At 37.0% G+C, this 25,680-nt stretch overlaps 1 protein-coding gene across 2 annotated transcripts in view; it reads left to right on the top strand.

Moving 5' to 3' along the window:
* CUL1 (cullin 1) overlaps positions 1 to 25,680 on the top strand; it is a 53,741-nt gene that overhangs the window by 13,383 nt on the left and 14,678 nt on the right. For both annotated transcript variants that reach the window (XM_069007739.1, XM_069007738.1), the window contains exons 2-8: positions 3,273 to 3,565; positions 15,213 to 15,387; positions 16,059 to 16,226; positions 17,289 to 17,339; positions 18,308 to 18,398; positions 19,109 to 19,272; positions 22,570 to 22,732. In XM_069007739.1, the coding sequence (XP_068863840.1) occupies positions 3,426 to 3,565; positions 15,213 to 15,387; positions 16,059 to 16,226; positions 17,289 to 17,339; positions 18,308 to 18,398; positions 19,109 to 19,272; positions 22,570 to 22,732 (952 nt within the window). In that variant the 5' untranslated portion in view covers positions 3,273 to 3,425. The remainder of the gene's footprint in view (positions 1 to 3,272; positions 3,566 to 15,212; positions 15,388 to 16,058; positions 16,227 to 17,288; positions 17,340 to 18,307; positions 18,399 to 19,108; positions 19,273 to 22,569; positions 22,733 to 25,680) is intronic.

Below are 25,680 nucleotides of genomic sequence, written 5' to 3'. Positions count from 1 at the left end.
TACCACTGCTCTTTCTATAAATTTAATCCCATAGTTTAGTTTAACCACTAAGTACGAATAGTTGTTTTCATAAATACGTTTTTGTAGTTAAAGTATTCTTAAGTATTGAAACTTTACTTCTATATATTAATAATTACCTTTCTATTTTTCTGCCATGAATAAATCTGAAAAAAAATTCATAGTAGCTTATAGAATTATTCATCTATTACTCTTTTTCTGATTGTTAACTAGTATTTAACTGGAAGAAGTAAATTGTTTGAGTCTAGGAAGTTAGTGAGATGGTATTGTCATTCTGTATTCATGTGTTTAATTGCAAAATTCAAACTGGAAGCCTACCAATAGTGAGGTAGTGTCAAATGCAGTGGAATTAAGACTTATAAATATCTTTATATAGTGGACCATATAAAATATATATATTCACATGTTTTATGAGAAAATATAAACCAAAATTCAGTTCTTTTTCATAGTGTTGTTTTTAATAGCTACATCCTGACCTAAGTACAGAGGGGAAGGGAAGGGAAAATTAATACAGTGTGAATGAGGAACGCCTTGAGTTGAAAAGATTTTGGGAAAAGGTTGTATTCGTAGATGCGCCAGGGTACATAAAAACTAGGAGATGCTTAATTAGAGAAGAGACTGCAATAGTTCCGTCATCATAGCGAGGGAAACTCACCATCTGCTGGTTATGCTTTCTGCTAGCTAGCAAAGGGTTGGCCTTTTGTTAGAAACTCTTGTAGAGCAGTGGAGTATTTTGTATTAGGTACACCAAAATGTTTTTACACAAATGCACTCTGAACCCAGGCTGCTGGCTATTGGCAGATTAATAAGAGAGTGACAGCTAGTTCTTACATGTACTGCAGTTGTTGTGGGGTTGCAGATTCAGAACCGTGTCTTTCTTTGCTCTACAGAGAGTTCAGATAGTACCAGATTTAAGGAATCAAAGAGTTTCTGCTCTCCTGGATTGTAGACACTGGATTAATTTTCCTGCTTTTATTGCATTGCTGACTTAGGATCGTAGTCCAAGACTATGGGTGTGTAACATGCACAGAGTATTTCCCGCAGTGGAGGTGAATGGCCACTCGTAAACCTTTGTTCTTCCTGGCTTTTGTTGCTCAGTCCTGAAAGTCCATCATCAGTAGTACCTCAGCAGGTTTGATTTCCAGAAATTTAAGAAGTTAAATACAAGCAAGGTATGATCAAGATTGCATTTCAGCATTATAATGCATGATTGTCATGTGTCTTTAGTAAATAGCTTGCTGTAATTAGAGAAAGAAAAACAGCAAGGTAGAATTTTAGGTGTGTGTTTTCTAAGATGTATATTGATTGAATTCTTGTTTTTCCACCTAATCCTCTGAGTAACTGTTACCCCTGTAAAAAAGAAAATTAGCTGCATAAGCGGTTGTATGTCAGACTAAAATGAGACAGTACTTGTTGCTGAGACTGACATAATGAAAATACTTCTTGGTGTTTTTACTTAGAGCTTGATATTTAAATGTGTATGGGTGATGGGAAAGCAAAGGACTATGAGGAGCGGTAATTTCTGTGTTACTGTAGTAAGACAGTCATTGACTGAAAAGAACGAAAAAATGTCTTTATCTCAGCTGGTCTTTTTAGTGTCCAGGAGAAAAGGCAGAAGGAAACTTCAAATAATTGGATGGGTGTCAGGGAGGGTATAACAGAATACTTAATCTTCAAAACTCTGTGAAGCCTGGAGTGGAACATGGAGAAGCCTAGAAGTGGCTGTGACAAAGCACCTATGACTTTACTGTAGATCCCGAAGGAATATGTTTTATTTTCTGCTGCTCAGAGGTCAAGCACAAATAATAGGATTTATCTGGTCTCAGCCAATACTGTTCTTGAAATTATGGAGGGATTCATATGAGCATTGGATGACAGATTTATCATAAAACTGTATTGTCTGTAGAAAAATGGAAAGCCATCGTGTTTCGCGGTGGTTTGAATATTCCAGTCAATGAGCTCTAGTATGCAGAATGACAGAGTGGTTTGGGCTGGAAGGCACCATCTAGTCCAGTCTCCTTTTCTTGAGCAGGGACAACTTCCACTAGATCAGGTTGCTCAAAGCTCCTTCTAGCATCACTTAAAACACTGCCAGCATCAGGCATCCACAACTTCTCTGGGCAACCTGTTCCAGTGTCTCACCACCACCCTCACAGTAAAGAATTTCTTCCTTATATCCACTGTAAAGCTACCCTGTTTTAATTTAAAACCTTTCTCCTGTCACTACAGTTGCTAGTAAAAAGTCTTTCTCCATCTTTCTTTTAAGCTCCCTATATGGGGAGACTGCAGTAAGATTAAGTTGGTCCTGACCTAGTACAACTCTCTTATTTGTGGGCTAATTTTTTACATTGACATTTTTTGATATATTCTTAACTGTGTTGCTATGGACAATAAGACATGTTAAAATTGCAAAAATATTTTTATGGACTTGTGTAAAAATGGATCTTCTCTGCTTGATTTTTTCAGTAGACCTTTGCAGGTGTCTGTGTTTCTTCTCCATCGTATCACAAGGCTGATGAATTGGTAGCCATCTTTTCACTATGTCCTGAATTTTGTGCATTTAAAACTCATGGGAGTAGTGCATTTTCTTACTTTCTGATTGTTTCATTCACAATTCATTCAATATTTATTCTGTGTACTCCTATTAGTAGTTCTTTCTTCCCACCATTATTGACTGCATATTCTCTTGCTGGTGAAATGACATTGAAGGAAGTGGTGTTCTACTTAGCAAACAAATTAATGTAATCCTATGCTTGCCAGATAGAAAAATTTTCTGCTTCCAAAATGCCTTGGCCTTTCAGGTTACCTGTAATAGAATCTCAAGTCTGGGAGAGTTATTGATACCTGAAGAAAAAGTTATTTGTAGTATCTTCTGGTTAATCTTTGGTATCCATCAGGATGTTTGTTAGACAGTGAGCTACCACAGAACCCAGAGCTGCTCACAAGTACTGGGGTTTTACTGTTGAATGGGAAGGAAACACTTGTTGGTAAGTGGTGCCTGCTGCTTGGAAATCTTTTTACTGTTATGTTTTGTTGTTAGCATTAGGGTTTTGTTGTCAACTGCATTGGTCTGACTACCTACAGCCTTTGGATAGCTCTGGGTACTAACTGTCTCATTCTGTACTGAATTGCAAAATTATGTTCCTTGGTTTTGGTATTTCTCATCTGTGTAAATGACAATATTGCAATGAAGTAATAATGAAATAATTATCTTTCATGTCGTATAACATGTATATTTTCTTTTCCTGTTGCAGGTTATCTTCCTGGGAGACATCATTTTCTGTGTGTAAAGAATATCTTGCTGAGTTGCTGCAGCTGAGTTTAGAATGTTACTTGACTTGTGATTCTAATGGAGGAATAACAAGATCTCAGGCTGTTGCACTGGAAGACTTTACAGGAAATACAAAATGTCATCGAATAGGAGTCAGAACCCGCATGGACTTAAACAGATTGGTCTTGACCAGATATGGGATGACCTAAGAGCTGGAATTCAACAGGTTTACACCAGACAAAGTATGGCGAAATCCAGATACATGGAACTCTACACGTATCCTAGTGCCTATGGAAGTTAGTACTTTCACTGCTAGTAGATTAGAGGTAGCTTTTTACTTTTTTTAGACACAAAATTGCTTCATAACTATTTCACTTAATGTTTTTTAAGAATACATGGTTTTATTTTGAGGATTGGCCTTTTCTGTTTAATATTACTGGCAAGTAGCAGGAACATTCTGTTGTCTGGAAAACTGACTTCCATAATTATTAAGGCTATCTCTGTATTTCAGGTTTGCTTACTATTATCTTTAATAGAGCACATGTTCAAAGAGATTTTATTAATAGTCAAATTTTGAGTCTACAATGCACACAAAGGAAACAGAAATTCTTTTTCTTTTTTCTGTTAGTCTCTCACATTATGCTTCAGGTCTTACAGATAATCATGTCTAACTACCTGGAAAATTTTTCAGTTATCATTCTCTAAGTAATACTTTCCCTGGACTTTCTAAGGAAGTAGAAGAGTTTTTCTGTACATGTAATCTCAGCATCAACATGTAATCTTTTCTATCCATGGCTGCAGAATCCATGCTCCAGGGTGTGGTGGGAGAAACCCTGAGCAGCCTGCTATATGTTTCTAGGCTACTTATTCAATAGTGATGGGAAGATGAAATAACATTTGTTTAGGGTCAGAACTTTTCCTAAGGCCTAAAATCAGTGATTTCTTGCAGCACTAGGTTCAACGTTGGTTCTGACTCAGTGAAACAAATCTGCAAAAGTTGAATGTCTGATAGAAATTTGACACATAGTAGAACCTCTGAGAGTTTTTTCTTCTGAGTGCCTTTGATATATTCTTGTTTGTGAGGTCTGTTAAGCAGGGCAGCTGAAGACTGATTATAATGGTAATGGTAAAGCACTGACTTTTCTCCTCTCCTGATGTTCTCAACAATGCTCAGAATGAAGCTGTAAAAGGGATATGCTGTCTGTTAGTTACTCATTTCCTCCTTGCTGCTGCTTCAAGGAGTTGTTGGTTTGAAACTAAGGACTGTTTTTGTTAATTTCATAAGTTAATTAATTTAAGGGGTAGTTTTGGTGGTCGACTTGGATTAATATAGTTCGATAACTCAGAATATTTGATACTGGTTAGGCTGAGTATTTAATCTACTATGAAGATAGCAATGCATTTTGCATTCTTATACCAAGTACACATGTTCAGAAGTTGTGCTTAAAAGATTACACCCCTTTCAAAGCAGTAATTGTAACATGTTTTCTCAGTCTTTGTGTACAGTAAGTCTAGTAGTTTGGTGGACTTTTATTTCAGGAAGCTTTGCTTATCAACCAGCTTAGTTTGGAAAGCAGAACAGCTGCAGATGAGTTTCAGCTGTAGCTGTAATTGATCTCAAGATCAGCCCTACTTACAAGAATGTCTTGCCCAATGGACAGTTTAGTTTTTCCTCATCCTCTTTTGTCCTCTTTCTCTCTTCCCCCCCTCCTTTTTTTTTCTTTTCATGATCTCACTCCTGAAGTGGATTTCATTTCATCCCTCTTAATTTATAAGAGGAGAACCATACATACCAGCAAACCTACCTTCAGTCCTAGATCTGCTATCAGTTTTTCAATCACAATTGGAGATGTAGAAGATTTTGTTGTGCCTTGGTCAAGTCCCTCTGGAAAAGAATTAGAATAGTTACATAATTCAAGCAGTTCGGACCTCTGTCACACCTGCACTCATTTTCTTTGTTCAGAGCATCTCTTTTTGTGAAACACTAAATTCAGTCTCTGAGTACAGGCTGGAGCTTGTACTTAAGGTGGGTTTTTTCCACTTCATTTCAGTGAGAGCAGAAAGAAGTTGATTTTTCCAGGAGTTTTCTAGATCTGAGAATATTGAAGAGGGGAACGAAAAATTTTGTTTCTGAGTGGTGGTTACCAAGTTCCTCATACGTACTTTTTGTAATTTAGATTTATTTGTGCTTTTAGTTGCAAGGTACCTTTTTCTGTGAGATGAGATGATTATGTGTTTCCTTGTGTGGTTTGTTGTTTTGGTGTTTCATTTTTTTTTCTCCACATGTGAGATTCTCAAAAAATGAAATCTGGATGTTTTTCTGTTCCTTACCAACTTATTATGTAATATCTAGTACTGAAGAGCCTAGTCGTTTCTACAATAGTAATTAACATCATCTGACAACCAGTATTACAAGCTAGTTCAGAATTACATGCCAAGCATTGACTTCATGCTAAAGAGAGAAATAGGCAATAAATTTAACAGGATTTCTAGGAACAGTAGACCTAATAGCACTACTAATATTGTGGGGGATGGGCCTGTTTACCCTGTTTTCAATTTAGTGACAGTTAGTTTGGAGGCTGTGAGCCACAGGACCCACTTGTAAAAGTCAGCATTAGTGGTATATGTATTCAGAACGTCTCCTGATGGCATTCAGTCTGTTTGGAGGAAACTTCCAGTTAGTCTGTCCAAGAGAGAACTAACTGTGCTTTTGTGTAGCAAGTTCTGAGTTTGTTTTGAATTGTTGATTGAAAACCTATTGCTTGGTTTACTAGAATTATTCTTACTCAACTTATTTATGTTGCTGTAATCCACTTGTCTTTATAGCCACCTCTTCTTAACTGTGTTTGGCAGTGATAAAATATTCATACATCTTGTACTATTTTCTTCTCTTTTAGAAGGTGGTGATGTCCATTTTTCAAACTAATTGTATGGTGAGCCTGCAATTTATTTTCCTCAGGCCTCATGGTATGAGAGGATGAATTGGAATTTACTTAACATTTGTATTTAAACTCAGCAATGGGGAGAACAAAAGAATTGTGACTTTTCTTTCTTCTTTTATATATCTTAAGATTCTCAGGCCAAGTACTAAAATATCAGAGAACTTTCCTGCACTGTATCAAAGTAGTATAATTTTTCACAGTGACTTAGACAAAGAGCTGAGTAACTTTCTAAAATATTATTTTTTTGTCAAAATACACATCAACAACTTTCAGATAGCATTGATGAATGGAAAGATTAGTGTTGTGCTTCTCTTTTGTATGTGTGCAGTGTTTATTTGAAATGCCAACATTTTGACATAAACTCATGCTTTCACTGCCCTGATTTACAGCACATAATCTGAGAAGCATTTTTAGGGATTCTTTTAAACAATGTAGTTAATTTATTCCCATACAGAACAGATTAATCTTTTTGTCCAAGTTTAATGTTTAAAGAAAATTTGAGAAAAATAAGACAAGTTTAAAGATTCCAAGCACTATTAATTTATAACAAATAAGATTTATATCTGCATGAGGATATCTTAAAATGTTTTCATTGATAAGAAGAGTTTATAATACTGTGGAAGGCGTGGTGTGGTTGTTTAACAAAGATATAAATTGCAATGTCCAGATTGCAGTGTTCAGATTGGCTTTCAAAGTCTTTCAGATGTTATGTACATAAAAATTACACTGTTGATTTCAGCAGGTTCCTAGAATATGTTTCAGTAGTTGATTGGCATCATTATCGTGTATGTTTTATGTGGAAATTTGAAGAAAATTACTGAATTTATTATTACTTAAAATTTGCTCAAGTCTTACATCAGTAAATTGGATTTTACAAATGTGTTTCATATATTATTCCATTATTAGCCATCATTAGTAAATATTTTCAAAACAATTGCTTGAAGTTTGTCATGGTTAGGTAAAGGCTAGGCTGTTCTGTCGCATTTCAATATTTTATGAAAAGTCCTTGCTTATTGTGATTCAATTTTGTTTACTTATTTTAACAAAGCGGTAGCTACTGATTATCCATTGGATTAAATATAAGTAATTGTACATCACAAAAGGTTACTGTAATCATTTTATAAAATGTTTTGTTTTTTTTTCTCACATATTAGCAAGTGATATAGGGAAATACTGTGTTGAACATTAAATAATTAAGTGTAGTATGCTTACACTTTAAAAATACCAGATGACTCAGGATAATCTGTCTGTTCATAAAATAGAAAGTATATTTAATTTTTTTTTCCTGTGAGTAGATTCAGCACCAGCAGTACATGTTGACAAAGCAAAACCATGAAGCCCTTTTCCTAGCGTCCATTTGCCAAGGTCTTTTGTAGTTGCTTCTAATACAGTCGTCTTCCTTGTGGCTTTCACTTGAATTCCTGTATTTTAGTAGGATTTCGGATCAGCAGATGCATATTAAAACTGTGAAAATATTTTATTTTCTAATCACGTGAATCTGTTGTTACCAGGCAGCATGGTATGTTCTTGTTTTTTCTTTCTAAACAGATTATTATGCTCTTTCTGTACAGAAAAGATACTGAGGTGTTAAAGCATGCACTTTCTATTTACATTTGAGACACTGTTCCACTTTCTCTTAAGATTCTGTCACTCTAAGCCATCCTTTCACTTCAATGTCAAATTGTTTAAGGTCACTTTGGATACATCAAGGCAGCCTCTTCTGTCTGCTAGTATTAGTCCTGCTTATATTCAATATCCTATTTCATAGCGCTTCTCATGTTCCAGTTAATGCTTGTATGAAACATGAAGTTAGAAGTAAATGTATTTGTTGACATGATTGAAGGGTGCATAATACACTTTTTCTTGTGTGGAAAGTACGTATGATTGTATGCATTTGTGTGTTTTTACAAAGATTGCATCTTCAGTTTGAAAGAAGGGCAGAATATGTTTATATTTGTTCAGTCATTTCCTTTCTTTATGCACTCTTCCACAATGATTGCTTGCTGTTCTACTTGCTTTTTATAGTAACCAATAATATTCTGTTCAAAACCAACCTCTGTCAATGCAAAGAAAGCTAAATTTAAAAGCAACCTCAGAGGTTCTTACACAACTCGGAGGTTCTTACACTCCCTGGCATAAAGACTGTACACTTTGTTTATGCCTTTGGCTTTGAAATTCTGTGTTTTCCTTGTAACTCAGTGCTTGCTTCTCTATGATTCTCTTGAGTTTATGCCATGAAGAGGGAAACAAGAAGTTATCTATTAGTCTTCAGATGGCTTTTGCTGAAAGTGTCTCTGATCTCAGACTTGTAGAAATGTGTTTGAGCTGAGGTATGCCAGGATTTTCATAGCAGCTGCATGGCTGATGCTGTAATAGCTCCTCAATCTCTGCCTCAGCCCTTCCCTGGCTAAAACAGTTTGTCTAAAACGGAGTGATTTAGCAGGGCACTTGTATCAAATCTAAAGACTTAAATGTATCAATTAAAATTTAGTAGTTTTTTAGCACAAGTGGTGTGTGGGACTGGGTACAGGATCTTAATTTTGTTTGTTTGTTTTCTCTGAATTGCTTTGTGGGGGTGACCCTTCTTTACTGGATGGTGAACTGAACATGCATAAAATCTCTTGCTGATACCTCCCTGAAAAGAATGATGGTTTCTGGGGTTTTTGTTTTCCTGCTGCTCCTCACAAAGCTAAAGTAAGTGTTCCAAGCACTTGTTCTAAAAAGTGATTGTTTTTTGACAACCTTATAATTTCAAAAACTCATGCAAAATTCCTTCATCGTTTGACTCACAAAACATTAAAGTCATATGGACACGTCCACTTCTCTTAGCAACTTCTCTTATGTCTGGGGAAATCCAGTCTAGTCTGCAGGATTTCAACAGGAGTTGAATGGCTTTAAGTTTGAAGAAAATTGGTATAGCGGTTCTTTAGTAAATATAATAAGCTGTATTGTTTGTATTAGAAGGGGTTCTACAATAATACAAAGCTTCTGTAATCTTCCCTAGCCATTTTCCCATCAGTATTTTCAGTAACTCTCTATATGATGTTCTTGCATGCCTTTAGTGTAATCTGGGAAAATACAGATTTTTGACAAAAGTGGAGCTAATCTCAGTTTAGTCCTCTAGGCCAGCTGTCAAGCACTGAGCATAAAGTTAATTACTGCTTAAGGTCTGTGAAATAGCAGATTTATGCCTAAAACTGATCTTTATAATAAAGAGACTAGAAGTAACGAGAGAGAAATTGTGGTTGGAGAGTTGTTCAGCTTGTGTTGTTGTGGGCATCTCTGCACTATAGTTTTGTTCTGTGTTCTGTTAATTCTGCTTCCCTTTCAGTTCCTTTAATTTTACGTATCTGTTCCTCACACAGACTTCTTCCAGTTATGTTAATTTTTCATAGCAATATGGAAGAACTGTGGGGACCCAGCTGTGCTGGTGAAAGGTGAAGCAGTTATTACCTCAGCAGAACTGTTTTCTTTTAAAAACTTAGACTTGTGCAAAACTGAGTAATTTATACTCATTAGTGTAAAGTCTGAGTGCTTTCTTGTTGTGTGTTGAATTACAAAACTGATCATTTTTCTTATATAACTTTGGTTTGCAGTTGCTTTGAGAGGAATAAACAGCCATATGGTGTACTTGGGTACTTTTTGAGGGCAGAGGGCAGATTAGAGTTGACCATGGTATGCTCAAGCTTGTCTTTTGTTGGCATACTTGCTGAAAAAAATGTATGCGGTGCTGCTGAAAGAGCCTGTTTCACTTCCCTGTGTGCACACAGAAGTTCGGATCTGGTCACCAAGGCCCTGGGGACAGGGACAACAGTTGTAGTGCCAGTTACTTCCCCAGGCCACATGACTGACTGACTGCATGAGCTCCCATGCTACTGGAAACCAGGTGGCAAGTAAGCTCTCCAGCTGGGTTGTGTGTTAGGATCATTGCCTTCGGTGGAAGTGATCTTGCACAAAGCCTTAAATTTATTACAGTGTGGCAGCACAGGATTTTTTCTTTCCATTGCCCACCTTTAGAAACTGAGCCAAGGCTGTAGAAAGAAGTCTAAATTATATTGATGACAGAGGTGGTAAAATTAATTTGTCTTTAGCTATTTTTTGTTCTGAAAACTTTTGAAGGAGAATAAAGTTCTGAAAAGATTTTTCATCTTGAACAGCACAATGGTGAATTATTTTATAAACTTCCTTGCAGTCTTCTACCTCAAATTTTAATTTAGACAAGTAAATTTAATTTCTCCTTCACTGTAGGGAAGGTTTAGAGGAGATTGATCTTGATCTGTTCCTCCTGTTTGTCTTCTGGGCCAAATCTGAAGTTCAGCAGGCAGAAGCTTGGGGACCATCACAGCTTCACTCTGGTTCAAACTTTTCTATTGATGAATTAACTTCTTTGCTTGTTATGGTATGCAAATTGCTATACAGAATTGTGCAAATGCCCCCAAAAATATTTCCTGGTAGCTGTTTGAATATGTAGATAGCTTCCAGCATACAAAGCATTGTGGGATTTATTTTGCCTTCTGCAACTAAGAATTCTTTTCATAGCATTCCCCTTGATTCTCAGATGGACTGTCATACACTTTGTTGTAAGCAGTGCAAATCTGATTTTGTTTTGAATATGTCCGTCTTTCTGTCAGTGGCTGGCTCTAGCAGATGGGGACACAGATTGTAAACAAAGTGTGAGAGAGCATGCTTTTATGTAGAATATGTCAAAGAGTGAGTTACACTTGCAAACTGCCTTCTGCATGGGGAAACTAACTTCAGTTTGACTTGTATGGAACAATGAAACTAGAGCACTTCAGAATTGCTGTGTTGGACCCTTTGGCTAGCAGATCTCAAGCCAGAGTAAAAGGTAAAGATGGGCATTACTGGAATTACTTTTGTTGCAGCTCTGAGGTGATTACTGTCATGCATGGACACAACGTCTCTGTCTCTCAGTGTTTACTTCACAAGGAATTGTGGGTTTAGTAGTAAAATGTATGGTGTTAGAAAAAGGCTTATGTCTTCTAATCTTGGCTTTTTATTTTTCTGAAGGCTGTTGTGATTGTTTGTAGAGATGAATAGAATGTTTTTGTCCGGCAGTACTCTCAAAACTGCAAGCATTACCTTTCATCTGGACAGTCTTCGCATTTTCAGGCTTGCTCAAAGCCACTTGGGATAGGAGAGCTAGGGGAAGGAGGAGGCAGGGCTGTCAATTGGGTATTTGTGAATCAGCCCTGAATTCTTAGTATCATGATGGAGAGGTTTTCCATAAACAATTTAGAAAAAATTATATATTAGCTATTTTAAAATTAATCTGTGAGGTAAACCCTGCTTTTCTTGTCTGTGGCAAGAAAGTAAGTTGCATATCTAGAAGAAAATTGTTACGCTGTGTGGTGTTCTTCACTTGAACAGGGAATTCTGAAATCAAAGTGTACATGGTAAAAGTAGCAACAGTGCCAGGGAATTTGAACAAACAAATTACTAGGAGATGGAAGAAATCATTCATGTCCAGGAAATCAGTGGCTGATAGAGATAAGAGGCTGATTAGAAGTTCAATTGCTTCAATTCAATACAAATGAAGGCTTTATGTTACTGGTTGACGTTGTGGGAAGTTTAGTTATTAGGCACCTGGATGAGGTAACAGATAAGAAATAAATGTACACTGTGTATTTTTCCAAAAGGGTTAATCTTAGGCAAAGGGCATTACTTCTTTGCACACTATGCAATGACTTTCTGAACAAGCATGTAAATATAGACTGTGAGTAGGCTTTCCCTGCAGCTTGATGTGAAGACCCTAAGCCTTGCTGCTGGTGGCGTGCAGGATGCTCTGATTGTTAAACCCAGTTTAAGGGTATGATTCATCTATGAAGCATTTTATAAAGTTGATTACAAGGAATTTAACTGGATATTTTGAGACATTTTTCTTATTGAGCTTTACTATTTAGAAGCAAGTCTGTTTATAATGACTGTAATGCATCATATAGTTGTGGTTTATAATTTCCTTGGTATTTACTTGTGCTGATATCTTCCCATTTTACTGTGCTGGACTTTGTGAAGGGAAAGATAAAAGTTAAGTCTCTGCAACATACTAATTTTCTAATTCATGGTGTGCTGTGCAGGAAACCTGTCTAGTGGTTAAAGCTGGGTCCACTTGTGTTAAAACCAAATTAAACTTTCTGGATTGGTTAATACAGTGTTTTCTAACGAGGGATGTGACTCAAAAGCCTGTCCTTGGACTGCCAGTAGAAGAGTGAGTGCTCAGTAGTTTCATTCCTGTTGGCTGATTGTTGTCTGTGTGTCAGGGTGATTTTTGTTGTCCGATCTGAGTCCTCATCAAGTTCAGTTTGGGTGGTACTTAGCTAGTTTATTTTTCATGCTTGTGGAATGCAGCTTCTTTAAGGATGCTGCCTTATTTGAAGTGTTTGGGACAATGTGACTTCCACTTACTACTTTGGAAGAATTTCTGAATATTTGAAGTTTTTGGATCAGAAAACGGAAAGTGTTCTTGAAATGTTACATTGATAGTTACAGTGAGTCTTCCAGGCTGTTTGTATTATTAGTATATACATATATTAGTAGTATATATATTAGTTATATTAGTGTATATATGTTAGTTATATTACTATGTTACATTACTATATATATATTGTTAGTATATTTTCCCTTATACTTATTAGTATAAGAGGAAAGAATATTGCTGCTACTTGTTAGGGTCGTCTGCTGCCTCCCTGGTACCTGGCTTAAAGATGTAAAGAGCGAACTTCCTACCCTAGGACGGTTCTCAGATTTTTCAGGTAGACAGTAGTGAAGTTGCAACAAGAAGTCAAAAGGTAATCAAGAGACACTTCAGGGACTTGGGATGACTGGTTAAGAAATCAGAAGCACAAGTAGTTTTCTCTTTCTCTTTCCAGTTGCAAGGAATGATGAGGGAAGAAACAGGAAGAGCTGACAGATCAATACTTGCCTCTGAGCCTGGTGTCAGCAGCAGAATTCTTTTTTTTTTATCAGGGGTTGGTTTATATGACACCAGACCTGCTTGGTGACAGACAGGGTGCGCCTATCTAAAAAAGGGAAAAGTATTTTTGCAGAGGAGCTACCTAGAGGTCTCCTAGAGAGAGCTTTAAATTAGATTTGAAAAGGGAAAAGGATAAAACCAGGGGGCAGCATGCTGATGTTTGAGGGATGGTGTGCTAGTGAGGTCCTTTGATCTCACATCTCAGTGGAGGCAGGGGATGGAGATCCATGTGGCAGCAAAGGGGTCACTGATGTGTTAGAAACCATAGAATTGTCTGGTCACACAGGAATTAGGGCTTCTAGCCCAAGAAGAAGGTGGTGGGATCAAGAGCCCAACCAAGTGCATCTATATGAATGCATGCAGCACAGGCAGCAAGCAGGCAGCCCGTTGCAGGCCTTCTTCCCCAGGGCTCAGTGCTGGAGCCACTTCTGTTAAATCTCTTCATCAATGACTCTGAGACAAGAGGATCAAGTGCACCCTCAGTGAGTTTACAGAGGACACCAAGTTGGGGGAGAGTACTGATCTGCTGGAGTGTGGGAAGGCTCTGCAGAGGGATCCAAAGAGGCAGGACCAGTGAGCTGAGGCTTGTGGTATGAGGTTCAGCAGGGTGACATGCTGTGTTCTGCACTTCAACCACAAAAGCCCCACGTAGTGCTGCAGGTTGGGGGAAGGGTGGCTGGAAACCTTCCCAGTGGAAAAGGGTGCTTTCCCATGGACGTGAGAGTGCTGTTTGACAGCTGTCTGAACGTGAGCCAGTGTGTGCCCAGGTGGCCAAGAAGGCCAATGGCATCCTGGGCTGTATCAGCAATAATGTGGCCAGCAGGACCAGAGAAGTGATGGTCCTGCTATATTTAGCACTGGTGAGGCTGCACCTCGAATCCTGTGTCCAGTTCTGGGCTTCTCACAACAGGAAAGACACTGAGGTGCTGGATTGTGTCCAGAGAAGGGCAAAGGAGCTGGTGAAGGGTCTGGGGCACAAGGCTGATTAGGACAGGCCGAGGGAGCTGTGGCTGGAGAAAAGGAGGCTCAGGGGGGACCTCATTGCCCTCTATAACTGCCTGAAAGGAGGTCATAGCCAGGTGGGGGTCAGCACCTTCTCCCATGGAATAAGCTACAGGACAAGAGGAGATGGCCCTAAGTTGCATCAGAGGAGATGAAGATTGGATATTAGGAAAACTTTCTTTACTGTAAGCGTTGTCGTGCATTGGAATGATGTGCCCAGGTAGGTGGTGGAATCAGTGTCTCTGGAGGTATTTAAAAGACCGTTAGACATGGTGATTAGGGAGATGGTGTAGTGGTGGACTTGGCAGTGCTATAATAATGGTTGGATTCATGGAAGTCTTTTCTAATCGAAACAATTCTCTGACTCTGTAATTTTTACACTGAAATTTTTGGATTAACTTGTAGCCTAAAATTGGTTTTTAGTGAATCTCATAGTGTGCATTTAAATATGTGTGTGTCTCACCATTACTGCTTTCCAGGTTTGTCTCATGTGCCAATCTTCAGTGGCCAAATCTTTTATAGGAGATGGTGTTTGAAAGAGAGCAAAAATACTCTCTTGTGTTTTCAACTACTCGGTGTTGCTTGAGGCTAGTATTGAAATTTCTTTCAGTTCAAATGAAAGCTTATGTATTTGTAGAAGAGAAGTATAATAGATCAAATAAATTCCATTTGAATAATCTTATCAGCAAATTCCACTGATTTGTTTTCTTGGTGGTCTTGTTAAGTAAGCGTTAAATGAATTTGATGTTGGGATCAGTACTTGCAGTGCCCTCAGCAGTCTGACACAGTTTTGCTGCAGATAATTCTGCTGAAAATTACTTAATTTTCTTAGCTTTGGTTAGATTTGATGTGGGCTAGTGCATCTTGTAATGCATTATGTTTAAGTCATTCACAGTTATATAAATAATAGCCTACTGAAATTAACGTTTTTCATTGTATTTTTAATGTCTTACGGTGGTACAAATGTATTCCTTAACTTTCCTGTCAGTCATGTTTATAACTACTGTACCAGTGTACACCAGTCTAATCAAGCACGGGGAGCTGGAGTACCTCCTTCTAAATCGAAAAAGGGCCAGACACCTGGAGGCGCTCAGTTTGTTGGCTTGGAATTGTACAAACGGCTAAAAGAATTTCTGAAGAACTACTTGACAAATCTCCTTAAGGTAAGATGGGGTATGAGATCGATCTGCACTTGTAGTAACATAAACCGGGGTGAGAAAAGCTGTATCAACAAACCTAGAGGTGTATGCAGCCACTGGAAATAAACTGAATGATCATAAAATGTACTTTTCTCTCCGTAGCCATTAGAATGTTTTGTTGGCTTTACCTCAGACATAGATCAGTTTGTACCTTTGAGCTGCTTTTCCTCTTCAAGCCAAAACAACATTCCTGTGTTTTATAGAATTAATGTTATATGACATCTTAAGCTGTCCTTTACTTGAGCAAGAATAGCTAGACTTTACAAGCAATTAACCAGCATATTAGGAATGCCGAAAAAATTGATGCCTATCATGTTGAAAATGCCTGATGATAGCCTTTATTTTAGTTTAATAAATAAACGACTAATAGAACTGAATGTTGTCTTGCCTCCATAGGGACAGGGATGTCTTCTGGAGCTTTATCTGTGCTGTGCGGTTTTTTTTCCCAGCCTTTTAATTTTGAAATCTCCTACTGGCTTTGTGCTTTAATAATGTAGAACTGAATGTATTGGCAGTATGTTTCCTGTAAATACATTGCATGGTGCAGATTTATTATACAGTCAATTCGTATACCCTTATGTATCTTGGTTGTACCTTAAAATTGTGCAACAGTACTGGCAAACTTGTCATTTCAGGATGGTGAAGATTTGATGGATGAGAGTGTGCTGAAATTCTACACTCAACAGTGGGAAGATTATAGGTTTTCAAGCAAAGTATTGAATGGGATATGTGCCTACCTCAATCGACATTGGGTTCGTCGTGAGTGCGATGAAGGTCGTAAAGGAATATATGAAATTTATTCAGTAAGTAGCTTTTTGGAGTGATTTGTCTATTCCATCTGCCATGTTTGCATTATCATCCTGCAGATCACTCCTTGAATCTTGTAGGAGGTCCATAGAAGTTTTGAAGAAGTGGTCAAAGAGGCATTCTCCTTCCTTTCCCTGCTCCTACCCCAGTATATTTGTAAAAATTCCAAGGGTCTAAGCCTGTGAGATGTTCAGTCTGCCTTGTACGTTTTGGGACTTCCAGTAGTAGATTGTTAAGGGTTGTCTGTTTCTGAATATTTACTGCTTATAGTGTTATCTGTGTGCCTCAGCATGGCCTTGTCATCCCACTTAGAATTCAGCCAAGCATTTCAATCACCAAATGAAGAAGGAAATAGTATTTTTTTTCTGATGACTTTAATACATCTCTACAAATTTGTTAACGGCCAGGCTGCTAAGATTCAGACAACATTTGGTTTTTAGTGTAATTTATTTTGGTACAGTTCTGAAAGATTGATATGTGATCTTGATAATTTTTTTTTTTTTAATGTGAAGTAATATAAATAAGAACTTAACAGAGCTTCTGTATCTCAGATAACTAAAAGGGTTGGGTTTTTTTTAAATAAAGGGTAATTACTGTCCCTACTGGTGAAGCATTAGGAAAGTGCTGTGCTATTCTCCTGCTTCACTAAAATAACTTTGCATATGGTAGAAAAACAGTTGGTATCCTTACTTCCCTTCCTCTTCACTTTACTAGCCTAATGCTATAAGGGACTGTGTCAGCTTGGAAACTGCCAACAAAAAAAGCTGTATGTTCTCAAAGTAACTCAAAGTGGGTTTTGTTAGTTTCCAGAGTTGGCAGTGGATCCACTGGTAGAAAAAGGAACAACTTAGTAAAGTTACTAGTAAAGCAGGTTGTAATTTTAGTGTGAAACAATCTCATTGCTTGAGAAATGTGTGTGCCAAAATATAATTTTGAAAGTTCTGATTAGTTAGCATGCTACATCAGCTTTCCTTAAATAGGGAGTTACCCTACATGTATATGTGTATATGTAAATATTTTCTTTATTCCATCTTTCTTCTCCCTTCTTTTGCTTCTAGCTTGCCTTGGTGACCTGGAGAGACTGCTTATTCAGGCCATTAAATAAGCAGGTATATACATAAATATATTAAAACTATAGTGTTATTTTACAGGGTTCATTTCATATATTGTTAGTAACTGCTTCAGGCAGTTTGCAGAGCGGGGAGCTGGGGGCGGAGGGGGGGTGCACACAGATCCAGAAAACAAAATGGAGCCCTCTACTTCTCCTTTGTGATATTAAAAGAAAAAGATAAGTATTTGAAGGAATAGGCCTTTGTGTGTGTGATTGAACCTTGATATCAAGACTGTTCTGTTATCTCTCTGCTGAGAGGACACTTGGCTTTTTATTTTTTTAGAAAACTAAGGGGACTCAAATGAAGTAGCAACTTCAGTGGTTTCTAAGCTAGGCAGGAGTACAGGCTGATGGCAGTCATGTCTTAAGGTTTGGGAGTTGAGATTGGATGAGAGCAGAGAGTGACTGGCTGGGATTTTGGTCTCTCCTAATGTTGCTGTGAATTGTTACGTATATGCTGATGCCTGGGAGATTCAGGTCAGCCAAATGTTTAAAATTAGTGAATCAGCACAATATAAAAACAAGACATTCCATCACAATTTTTACGTACATGTATGTGGATTTCACTTGTTACCAGTACTTCCTAATGAAGTAGTTGCAGCAGATTATTTGTCCCAAGAACAGGTGGCTAGCTCAGCTCTTGCTACAAAGTTCTTTTGTATTTCAGGTATAAAACAAAGAGAAGTTTGGCTCAGAAGATGTTTTTTTGAAATTAAAGAAAAAAAAAGTACCATTCACTTTAATACCCATATTCACCTTGCCACTAATCAGACTGTAATTGTGTTGTATAACTTAAAGGTGTATCATTCTCTGTAGGAACTTTATATGTTCAGAGCTCTGTAAATGTTGTTCTCAACGGGCCTGACTTTTCTTGAATATAGAAATACACTCCTAATTTAGTATGGTGCTTGATCTACCAGCTGCTTTCTCTGTGCTTGACTTAACTTTTAATCCCTGTTTCCTAAGGTAACAAATGCAGTGTTGAAATTGATTGAAAAGGAAAGAAATGGTGAAACTATCAATACAAGGCTGATCAGTGGAGTTGTACAATCCTATGGTAAATGTGATTTCTTTAAGATTCTATTACTTTCTTAAAAATAAATAAATTTGTGTACCCTATCAGAGCCCAGAAGTAACATCCCACCTCCTCGGATGTCCAGTAAATATTTTTTTTACAGTAACATGAATGCAGTTATGTATTGTTTAACTTCATATTTGAACTGACACTTGATACAATAACAGTTGATTATACCATGTTTGTAAAACTTGAGAGTGCAACTGATAGACAAGAGTGTTCATTGTTTACAAATCAGTTATTAAGGACCTAAATCTGGAAGTGGGGAAGGCTGGTAGTTTACAAAGCGGAGTGGGGTATTTTTTTCCATTTTGCATATTACTGAGAGCATTGCCATCCAAATTACTGACCAGTTTCATTAATAAAACCAATAGCATATAATCTGGAACTCTTAAGAGGGAAAAATGAAAGGAGAATCTGAACTAGCTTGAGATAGTGAAGTTCTCCAAATCCTATAATACATTTAAGAAATGTATCTAAAAGTGTAGTTTACATTAGTAGTGTCTTGTACTGATAAATTTTTAAATGCAAAATCAATGTACATTTTTAAAAGTGGTGCTGATACAGTCCCAGTTGATTGCTTTCATCTAACTTAAAAGGAGTGTACTTGTTTATTTGCAGGATACCACTTCATAAAAAACAATTTTGTCATTTCTTGGTCTTTTTTGTTTGGTTGTGTTTTTTTCCTGTAGTGGAGCTGGGGCTGAATGAAGATGATGCATTTGCAAAAGGACCTACACTAACTGTCTATAAAGAATCCTTTGAATCTCAGTTTCTTGCTGACACAGAGAGATTTTATACACGAGAAAGTACTGAATTCTTGCAACAGAACCCAGTCACAGAGTACATGAAGAAGGTAAATTAGTTAATCTGCTTTGTGATTTTTGTTTTTCTGGATACAGATATTTTTTAGAGGTAAAGGAATATAAATTCTAGGCTTTTATTATCAGTTTCTTAAAATGATGGTTATTTTACAGAAACAGCTAGCTGTTTTTCCCTGTAGTAATTTGCTTCTGTGTTTATCTGGTCTGAAGTTTGTCTCCTTGCTGCATTTCAGTGAGTACAGTGCAAGTTTGAAACTTTCTAAACAGGCAAAACAGAAGATTAAGTTAAAATAAATTCAGATTTTGTTAGACTTTAAGACACCAAAACAGTAATTCTGTTTTAATCCCACAAGTTTACCATTCCTGTACAAGGAACAGTGTGTCAACACATTTATTGAAATACCTTCCTGAGCAAGCTGTCTAAGGAAATACATAATTAATTAGCTTTAATTCTCTCAGAATATTTTAGTGTTGTGAACCCCTACACAGTACTTCTGATCAACAGGGGTCAGATTTAAATTCTTAACTAGTCTCTCATTTTGGGGATGCCAGACAGGGCAACTAAGAGCAAGCAGGATAAACATTGACTATTTCTAGCCTGGTTACTGGGTCAGTCTTACTGACCCAGTAATAGATAGGTCATCTTCCATCTTGGACAAGTGCTGCTTTATATATTTTTTTCTCAGCACATTTCTTCACTTTCTGAATTGCTGCTTGTTTATTGCCTTTCAGCTTAGTTGAAAAATAAGAGGGCTTTTTGACTATGTAATATGCAGATACACATCCCTTCTTGCAGTATTCTTTGTGTAATGCTTTTTACCACAGAAGACATCCTTTCTTAACTCTTGTCATTAAAGTCAATGAATTACCCAAAAAGAAAAAAATAGTGGGAGGGGAAGTCCTAGAAATAACACAGTAAAAGGAATTGTGCCTTTAAGTAGTTTCCCAATAATTACCAGACCAACCTATGTTTACTTTTCTGTTGTTGAATTAATTATTTTTTGCTACTTCCCTTTCAAGTTCTTGTTTTAACTTTGATCCCAATATATGTATAAAGAGAGAGTAAGGAAATTTCAGTCATTCAGAACCTGAATGACTGGCTCACCCAGACTTCCTTGGTACAGGACAGTAAAAAGCTGTCTGGAGGTCATTGCTATTTCAAGAACTAGAGACTATTGGCAAGTAGAAATAACTTATTAGTACCCCCAAACAATCCTCAAGGCTTCAGAAATCCACAGAACAGCAACTCGCTTTGCTTGAAGCTGATGTTGAACATCAAAGCACGTACAAAGTTATCAGACAGCAGGGAAAATGTTCAGCAAGAAAGTGTGTAGCCTTATGTCTCTGCTCAGATTAAGATATTAGAGATGTGTACAAGCCATTTGGGGACTCTTGGCATCTCCTTACAGACTAGTGGCTATAAGATCTTACAAGTAATCTGTTGGAAGCGTGAATTGTGAACAGAGTAACCTGCTGTTCGTACGCTTACTTGACGTTCTCACTGGAGCACTGTACTTTGTGTTCTGTCTTGCGATAAATAGCATTGCAAAATAAAAAGAAACCTTGGAGTACCTTAGTGCACACCAGCATAGCATCACTGTTACCATGTTACAGTAGAATTGTGGTAGTGTCTTGTAAAATACTCAATGAAATCTGTACTAGAACTAGGATTTGTGTATGTAGTTATATAGGCGGACTTACTGAGTTTAGAAGGATTGTGAATTTTTCTTCTCAGGCCAGAATTCATGAGTAAAGCTGGCATAGCCTGATGTGCTGTAGGGAAAAAAGGTCAGTATTTCTTAAGACTGTCCCTTGAAATATAGTCTCAAACTGAACTTTTGATCTTTATAGTTGAAACAAGTGAAGATACTGTGGTGTGAACTAATTATTTTTCCCTTGTTTCTGAAATGTGACTTTTAAAGGACAACAAAGTTGTAAGAACACAAAAAAAAAGTGAGAGTATAAGGAAACATGGCGTCAGAGTAAATTTCTTTTCATACAAGAGCTCACAGTAAGAGTTAACTGTTAGCATTAAAAGCGAAGGTCTAAGGATATTTTAGAAAGCAGCATTAGAAGCAGCAGAATTTTCTGAACTACAGAAATACAGAATTGGTTAAATATAGGATAAAACAGTCCTGCCAGTCTTGATGCCAGTTTCCAATGTTCATAAGAAAGATTTGCTCCTATTTGCTGTCAGTAAGGAAGTTGGTTGTTATTCCTTACTGGTAAGAAACTGGCAAGTACTCTGGAGCTGGAGCTTATATCCCTTCTCAACCTACTGATTTCATTTCCTACATTTTTATCAGTCCTGGTTTAGCTCTAGGAGACAGTAATCCAGGACCGTTTCACAAGAGCTAAGTGCAAAATCATTACAGAATGAGTGAAGCTAACAGTGGCTGAGATGATTTAAAGCTGTCTATGTATGATGCGGTGCACTTGCAGTGTAACTCTTCCCCTTTTATTGTCCAGAATATGATCTTTCATGCTTACTTGATATTCTGGCATATTAGGAAAACAAATTAACCTAATTTCATTTTCTTGGTGACGTTGTTAATTTAAATAATTTGGTCTGATAAGAGGACATACACACTTTATCCCTACTAATGTGCTGCAGTTACAAATGATTTGTAACGCGAATCCTTAACACTTTTGCTAACAAAATAGAGGTAATTGTTACGTAAACAATTTCCATTTTACATTTTGGCATAAGTTCTATTCTTTGAGTGACATTTAGAATTTTAGTTTGCCAGGGAGATACACATATGTAGCATTTCATATGCCAAATTAAATGCTAGTATAATTTAAATGATTGTAGTTTATTGGAAAGCTTTTCTGTGTAAGAATGTAAATGAGAATATTCAAATAAATTTGTCATGGGCATAGTGTTAAATTGCAGTTTCCTGCCTATTAGTTTTGTGGAGCCATGAAATACATTCATGTTTGTCTTAAATGAAACTAGTCTGTAGCTGGAGAGCTTGCTGATTCTAAAACTGCCAGCATCTCATGTCAGCAGCTTTCTCTTTTTCTGACAGCAGATTTCCATCTGTAAACTTCTTATTCAGAAGCAACAGGAAAACAGTCTTGCTGTGAATCTCCCCCACCGTTTAAACAGTATATAATATTTTCATCAACTTAAACATCAATTCCAAATGTATATTATGATTCCCAGAGAAAATAACTGCTTAGGTAGGTGGTCCATAACACCAAACTAGAGAGAGGCTTGTTTGTTGTTGTTTTCTAGAATTTATTGAACAGTCATCTGTTTTCTGCTGTAAGATTCGCGTTCTGCCTTCCCTGCAGGTTTCATGTTTATCTCTGTGTTTCTGTAGGCCGAAGCTCGCCTTCTTGAGGAGCAGCGTAGAGTTCAGGTGTATCTCCATGAGAGCACACAAGATGAGTTAGCACGAAAGTGTGAGCAAGTACTTATTGAAAAACACCTGGAGATATTTCATACAGAGTTTCAGAATTTGTTGGATGCTGACAAAAATGAAGGTAAGGAGGTTCAAACACTGGCATTAGGCTTAGAGCTCTCCTCCTTGATGATTTGTGAATGTAAAAGATTCTGCTAGCTATATGGCATTTGTTCAGGAATTAGATTAAGAGAGAAGATAGTCACTAAACTGAGGGACAAGCAGGTTTTGATGAAATTGGGATAGCTGATAATACTGCTTCAAGAACCCTACCCCAATCCCAGCTATTAAGGCAGAACAGCACTAGTTTGATTTCTCTTAATGTGGCTGAAAGAGTTTCAAGAGCACTTGAGCCACCCTTCCAGCAGAAGCTGAAGCTTGTGGGAGAGATGGGAGGTGAAAAACAGACCAGTACTCTTTCCAGCTATTTCAGTTTAATCCATGGATCTTCCTGAGCCAGCACTGAGAATTTTAAAATCCAAAGTATTTAGAAGTGTGTATAGGAAATGTTAAAAGAAGAATACAAGCAAGTAGGTAGCTTTTAAAATAGAGTATATAAAATATGTAATATTGCATATAGAGCACAAGGAAAGGGTGGATAAAGGGTGGAAATGATTAATTGATGAGTTAATTTTAGCTGTGAAAATGATTCTTAAGTGTTGCTAATGGATCAAGTTTATATTGTCATGGAGAATACGTAGAATAAAGACTTCTTCAGCACTTCCTCTAAAATAAGTGAAGATTATCAAAGTTTAGGTATCTTTTAAGGAATTGTCAATTGTGTTGATTTGTATGAGTTTCTTCAAGAGTTAATACAGAGCACGAAATAACAGCCAGAACTAATTCCTGTGGATCATACAGGTGATAAGGATGAATGATGATTCTGATTTCCCAGTTGGGGAATTAATTAAATCTGCATTTCAAGTCAGAGTAAGGCTGTATAGCTGAAATACTGCTCTTAAGAAAGTGGCAGAATGTAAGAGATGCTGTGGTTAAGTTACTAATGATGCTACTGTTATTTGAGAGTTTTAAATTGTAACTATGACTCTGTCTCATTGTATATCAGTCTTAAAATAGAAACTATGAATTATTACTGTAATAGTCATGTTGATAACCAAGAGATGCTTCAGAATCAAAAAGGGCAATTCAGTGTGATTAGTAGGTCAGAAGTTAGCCGGTTCAAATGTAAATAATCTGTACTAGTCCTTGAGTCAGATGTTGTTTATGTTTGTAAATATTTACTCCATAATTGGAAGAGATTTTGATGGGTGTTGATTTGTGAAATGACTTTTAAAATAATTCTGAAAATTGAAATAGCAATAGAACAAATAAGAAAGTTTTTTCTGGACTCAGGATGCCTTCGCAGACTTTTCTTTTTTCCTCCTACTTTATCAAGCTCATGGGTTATGGCAGCCCTTAGTACAATCACTTACCATAGTGATGCAATTCCATGAGTTTGTCAGGGTAAAAAAGAAAAGATGTGTCTTGTGTCTTGGGCACTGTCTAGTTATGTATGGGTTTACTTTCATGTGGGTTATTTCTAAGATTAACTGGACTTTTTTAAAAATTTTTTTTTTCTTCTTTTTCAAAATATTTCTCTTCTGTTATTGGGCTTCACTTATGGAAATTGTAGCAGTTCCCTTGCCCTTTTTAAGATCCATGAAATTTCAAGACTAGAAAATTTATTTTGAATAATAGTCTGATAATTCACTCTTTAATCACTGTAATCAGTTCATTCTCAAATTTGTGATATAATAACACAGCCTTTGGTAGACTAACCTAAACTTACAATGAAAGGTTGCTCTTGATTAAAATACTTAGTGCTTTGCTCTTGAAAGTACAGTGGTTTTGCGGTCCTCCCATGCACACTATGTTTGAGCATATGGTATTACAGGCCGCTCCTGTTGGTGTTCTGTGACTTTTTAATCACATTGTGCAACTAATGTATAAACTGGTTATAAAGGTTGTGGGACACATTCCTCATGTGTTGCCTACTCACATCAGTATGATACATGTAGGAAACAATTCGGTTTATTGGAGAAGGTTGTAGTGATGTAGGTGGAGTTACCGTGCAAATCTTCCATGAAACTTTGTAGCATCTTTTCCTTACTTCGCCTAACACAGACATCCTCGTAGACCAACCAACCTGTGAACCCTTGTTTGTGGGTAAATCTAGCAGCAGCTTATTGTATCTATGCATGGCATTATTTCCCTACCTTTTTTCTCAAGTTCTGTAGGGTATTCTTCTATTCTTATAAAAGTTAACATCAGGTTGCAATTGTGGTTTTCATAGAGAAAAAAAAAGTTTCATTTTCAGATCTGCAAGTTTAAGATTGACAAAGTTTTAAGGAGAGGAAAGTGTTATGCAGAAACCTAACTGAACTGAAATGTCCTCCCTTCAGTATTAGAAGGCATCAAACTCTGTGTGTTGTATTTCAGAGTTAGGTAGAGCACCAGCTCTTTGATTGCTCTGTTTTGTTTAATCTGATAATCCTCTGGTGGTAATAAATTGCTCACAAGCCCTTCAGAGAAGTCCTTGCACTTCAGAAGAGTTAGATGCATCTGTCAGCCTTAAGATGGGTTCCACAAGGTAAAATATCCTCCTTAGTTTGCAGCAAATAATCTGATTGTTTACTGTTTCACTGGAGTGCCTGTTCAGTGAGGGCAAGATTGCAAGAGGTGACTGGTATGTTTGTGTACCTGGTTTATGGCCAATTCAAAGTTTGCTCTTTTTTTTAAAGAGTTCTGCACTCAGAAAATACAAAGCCTCTATCCTGTTGAAACTAAATAATAAAAACCAAAACCCTCTTCAGTATTAGACTTTCCAAAATTGCTAATTGATGTGGAAAGTCTTGGCTGAAAACTGATGAGATTTAGCCTTGAGATATGTGAAATGACATGCAGTTTATTTTTACCTTCATTAATTCTATTGTAATGCTTTTCAGAACCTCTTTTTTTCTTTCAGATACAGTTATTTCTGCTGGTAATCGGTTACTTAAACTTCTTTTTTTTTAAGATATGTCTTTTACT

This window comes from Aphelocoma coerulescens, chromosome 2 (genome assembly GCF_041296385.1).
Source record: "Aphelocoma coerulescens isolate FSJ_1873_10779 chromosome 2, UR_Acoe_1.0, whole genome shotgun sequence".
Taxonomy (NCBI): domain Eukaryota; kingdom Metazoa; phylum Chordata; class Aves; order Passeriformes; family Corvidae; genus Aphelocoma; species Aphelocoma coerulescens.
Note: the sequence above shows the minus strand (reverse complement) of the source record. Positions and strands in the feature narration are given on the sequence as shown.